General features: G+C 41.6%; 1 protein-coding gene across 1 annotated transcript; it reads left to right on the top strand.

The window, feature by feature from the left end:
* The first annotated feature begins 489 nt into the window (after window positions 1-489).
* LOC118779051 (acidic mammalian chitinase-like) lies at window positions 490-4,830 on the top strand. Its single transcript, XM_036530913.1, has 12 exons — window positions 490-503; window positions 1,005-1,068; window positions 1,156-1,185; window positions 1,593-1,794; window positions 1,978-2,034; window positions 2,204-2,369; window positions 2,547-2,671; window positions 2,896-3,019; window positions 3,168-3,350; window positions 3,609-3,725; window positions 4,059-4,185; window positions 4,557-4,830. Exons 2-12 carry the CDS (start codon window positions 1,044-1,046, stop codon window positions 4,763-4,765), a joined length of 1,365 nt encoding a protein of 454 aa, XP_036386806.1. The 5' UTR covers window positions 490-503; window positions 1,005-1,043; the 3' UTR covers window positions 4,766-4,830.

Here is a 4,830-nt window from a genome sequence, read left to right as displayed (position 1 = left end):
CACAATCCACAGCAGGTCAACACCGTGTTCATCTGTATGTTTGCTTGTTCTTTTCATATCTTTTTTTATAGGATTTCATTTGGATGTTTAATTTCACTTTATGAATACTTAAGCAGCAGAAACTGGTCGAGAAGAGAAGAACAGAAATGACCTCACAATAATGATAATGTAAAGTCTAATTATTTCATGGCAGTCCACAAAACATGGTTCCCTGATGAGGAGATCATAACATTGGCATTCTTTTGTCACTGTGAGCTGCCTTGCATTTTAACATAGGCATTGGTAATAGTTCAAGTTTAGCTTACCGTAAATCATGAATCTGTGCCATCAGTTTTCTGTAATCTGTATTTCCTCTATTATCAGTCTCCCACTCCCCAGTGAGGCCATACACTTATCACCTGTACTTTGGTTCCTGCAATTGATATTAGGGGCTTTGAAAGTATAAATATGTGTGGACGTGGTTCTGTTGTGTCCTGTCCATTCCTTCCTGCCGGGGTTTGCTGGTAAATATGCCCTGTCTTCCAGATATGTTCATATATTTTAGAATATATGTCAATTTCATTTAAAAGAACAAAAGCAAGCTATTAATAGCTGTTGATTTGTAAATCAAATGGATGTGTTGATTCAGTATGACACTTAACTAAGAGTACTAACATATATTCCATGTCTAATATATAGAGTGGTGTGTGTGTGTGTGTGTGTGTGTGTGTGTATTTGCATGTGTATCAGAATTGAAAGAAAGTGTGATTTGAGTACCCTTGTGAAAGTGTGAAATAAATCTTAATTATGATTCAACTTGAATACCACGTCACCACATGAAATAATTCAAATGATAATGATATCATAGGTCAACATTCAACAATGCTTTGCATGGTAATTTGTGGCAATGTATTTGTACTCAGGTTAATGTTGCTTTAGTAAATGCAGGTGTGAAGGTGTGAAAGTATTTCATAACATGTGCCTCAAGTCCAGAAACCAAGAAACCATGCCATATTTTGTTACAGGTGGCTCTTGGAATTTAAACCTGAGGTGACCTGATCACAATGGCACGAATCATTGTCTTGGCAGGTAAAGCGAACCCCCCTTTTTCTGTCCTGTTTTGTTATTCTTTTTTTTTACACTGTTTATGTCATCTTTGTTCTCTATCTTTGACAGGGCTGGGTGTTCTTCTATCACTCCAGATTGGTAAGCATGTCATCTACTTTAATATGATTTAGCAAAGTATGTGGTTTCTTGTATGTTGTTTCTGTATTGTTTTGGTTTGTTTGGTTGTTTATTTTTGCTTTTTGACACTTCATGCTACCAACCCAATATAGGGGGAAATGACAAAGATAAAAATATCAATGCTGTATCAAGGGGGGATTCAAGTGGGTATATTTTAGATACTATTTTAATTAGCCCACTACACATCACTGTCCATCTCTGTCAGGTATGAGGCCTGGGGGGCTATTCCTACAAGCCCCTTCACAGAGTGACCTCTCAAACTGAGCTACTACTATAACCCACATGCATGAGCTTCAGTCAAGAGACTTTTCACTGTGACCGACTTCACCCAGTATAATGCAGGGCCAATGTCCCATTCTCTTTCGCAGTGGCTTCCACCAAACTGGTGTGTTACTTTTCCAACTGGTCCCAATACAGACCTGGAATTGGGAAATTCACACCTGATAATGTGGACCCCCACCTCTGCACCCATGTGATCTATGCCTTAGCCACCATCAAAGACAACCAGCTCACAACCATTGAGTGGAACGATGAGACACTATACAAGTCCCTAAACAGCCTAAAGAACATGTGAGTGTCTGTTATTTCAACAACAGAGATTTCAGCAGTGTGTGTGTGTGTGTGTGTGTGTGTGTGTGTGTGTGCATTTGTTTGTCTGTCCGAGTTGAGGGCATGAGGGGTTTAGGCATGTTCACATTAAATTATGGCAGTATGAAGGATTGATTATTGCATTTCTTTTCTGACTCCTTTCAGCAATTCTGAGATGAAGACTCTGCTGTCAGTTGGAGGTTGGGACAATGGAGTAAGCGCGTGAGTCTGAGTAGGACAATTAACAGAGACAAAATACCACTCAGAACCATTTGTCAAAGCTCACAGCCAATAATCCAATAATCTCACTGTTGACACCAGGGCAACGGATTTAAATTTGATCCAGTTACACAAGTACACTTCATTTTTCATGTTGTTCTGTACCCATCAGGTTCATAGGGATGGTTTCCACACCTGAAAACCGTCGGACCTTTATCGAGTCATCTATTCGCTTCCTGCGTTTGCATGGCTTTGATGGCCTGGACCTGGCCTGGGAATTCCCAGGACAAAATGAGATCTCCCCTGGGGACAAGCAGAGATTCACAGCTCTGGTTGCGGTGAGAAGCTGCACTTGACTCTCTAGAAAGACCAACCAGTATTTCCATTCATACCTTTATTTGAAAAGCAATCATCACATATGATTCCTGTTATAAACCCTTTAATACTACTGCAGAAACACCAACTCACCAATGTTTTTGTTGTTGTCTTTTTGACATTTGGGGGGCTGACCACAGGAGCTCAAAAAAGCCTTTGAGGATGAGGCCAGAGACACCAAGCAGACCAGACTTTTGCTCTCTGCAAAGGTTGCATCAATTAGATCTACAATTGATTCAGCCTATGAGATACCACAGGTGTCAAGGTAATCAATCACTCAGATAAGTGAGGGAAATAAATACAGGTGCCCTCTAGTGTCCAAATGGTGGACTGCAGGACCAGTTGGTTTTGATTCTATGTTTAACAACTCTCATAAATTACTCCCACTTTTTATTTCTTACTAAAATCTGTTTTTAATGCAATCATTAGCCAGAAGTGTAATGTGTGACATAAATTCACTGATCTCACCTCCATCGCATGTCCCTGCAGGGAGCTGGACTTCATTAGTGTCATGACCTACGACTTCCATGGACACTGGGAGAAGGTCACAGGACACAACAGCCCTCTCTACCAAAGTGCCCTTGATCACGGAAACCATGAATACAACAATGTTGTAAGGAAAAAAAGGCCAACAGGCAGCATTCTACATTCAACAAATAAGCAAAAAATTAAGATGATATCTAATGAGAACAAAGTAAATCATCTTTTTGTCGCTTCACCCTTAGGCTTGGTCATCCCTAACCTCTCTCATTGTCTGTCAGGACTCCGCTCTGGTGTACTGGATGGATAATGGAGCCCCTGCTGAGAAGCTGCTGATGGGGTTCCCCACATACGGCCGCACGTTCCGCCTCTCCTCCTCCATGACCAGTCTTAAAGCCCCTGCCAACGGGCCAGCTGCTGCTGGACCCTACACCAGGGATGCTGGCTACTGGTCTTACTATGAGGTGAGCAGATCACAGCTGGCACACTGCATCTCTCTAGGGCTTTTACAGTCAACTCCGACACCTATGCCGCATAATTGCTTAGTCCATTTTATTCCTTTTATGTAAGTGGTCTAATTTTTATCCCACTAAGTTTACTCCTGTTACAAATGATCTTCTCTCATTTCACACCACTGTAGAACAAAACAGCTTTGCAGTTAGTGATAGTGTCTCAGGCTAATTTACAGAAGTGTTTCTATAGTCAAGGATGTTCTTTTACAGGTTTGCTCTTTCATCACAACTGGAAATGTCAACTGGATTGATGACCAGAAGGTTCCCTATGCTACCCATGGCGATGCGTGGGTGGGCTACGACAACAAAGAAAGCTTTGCCAACAAGGTGTGAACGCTGTGATGGTCAGACTTGACCATTTACAGGGGAGATTTCGTTCTCTCTGTTATTATTTTTACTTTCAATGCTTTTATTTTCCTTTATTTGATATTTATTCATATTTTTGTTTGCTTTAGATAATTAATAAGTGTGTCAGTCTAAATAAGCCTCACACCTTAAGAGCTGAATCCTTTTTAATGTGGCTGCTTCAGATGCATTAGCTCATCAACTTTTACTAAATCATACATTCAAACATTTTTCGTGCATATTTTAGGTAATGTTGCTCTAATGTTTCAGTGTTTCTCCCACTCACTCTAGACACACATCTGTTTTTCCCACCAGGTCCAATGGCTACGTGGCAACAACTTGGGAGGTGCTTCTGTCTGGACTCTGGACATGGATGACTTTGGGGGAACGTTCTGTTTAGATGGGAAATACCCTCTTGTGAATCACCTCCGCAATTCACTTGGTAAATCAGAACACTCTACCTCATCTGGGGGAAGCTTTTATTCAGCACTTATGTATTCTTGATAATCTGTGAATGGCCTCCTCGATGTATGTATGTTCATCATAAATGTTTTGGGTGTAATAGTAACAGCGTTCGTAAAAATAATAGAAAGGATCAGGGTGAATAATCCTTAGGAGGCAAATAAGGTTTGGCTTTCCTCTGGTGATGGCAAAGGCCTTTCTACAGAATTTTCTGTAGACCTTGCTTTTCAGTAAAGATTTGCTTAATATTTGAAATATGACCCTATCATACTATTTGTGATAAAATCATTTTTTGATTATGAATGCTCAGAGCTCTTTTTAAAATCTCCCTATCACTGTCTCCTCTTGCAGGATTTCCTCCCAAACCCACGACACCGCCTCGTCCCACCACCACCGCTGATCCCATTTCTTCCTTCTGTGCCGGCCGTCCTGATGGCCTTTACCCCAACCCCGCTGACCAGTCCACCTACTTCCAGTGTTTCCGTGGGAACACCTACCTGCACAGCTGCCAGCCAGGCCTGATTTACGTTGATGCCTGCAAGTGCTGCAATTACCCCTGAGGGAAAGCTGAGTTCCAACGCAAGGCAGTCTGTTGGGCGCCAGGCCCCTCATCTGTCCTGGTTAC

This window comes from Megalops cyprinoides, chromosome 6 (assembly GCF_013368585.1).
Source record: "Megalops cyprinoides isolate fMegCyp1 chromosome 6, fMegCyp1.pri, whole genome shotgun sequence".
NCBI lineage: Eukaryota > Metazoa > Chordata > Actinopteri > Elopiformes > Megalopidae > Megalops > Megalops cyprinoides.
This window is presented reverse-complemented; position numbering and strand designations above follow the sequence as displayed.

Excerpts from the sequence above, each read along its gene's own strand:
- LOC118779051 (XM_036530913.1), top strand. The coding sequence starts at position 1,044 with ATGGCACGAATCATTGTCTTGGCAG. Across the intron at positions 2,370-2,546 it reads GATTCACAGCTCTGGTTGCG|GAGCTCAAAAAAGCCTTTGA; the intron begins GTGAGAAGCTGC and ends GGCTGACCACAG. Across the intron at positions 2,672-2,895 it reads GAGATACCACAGGTGTCAAG|GGAGCTGGACTTCATTAGTG; the intron begins GTAATCAATCAC and ends ATGTCCCTGCAG.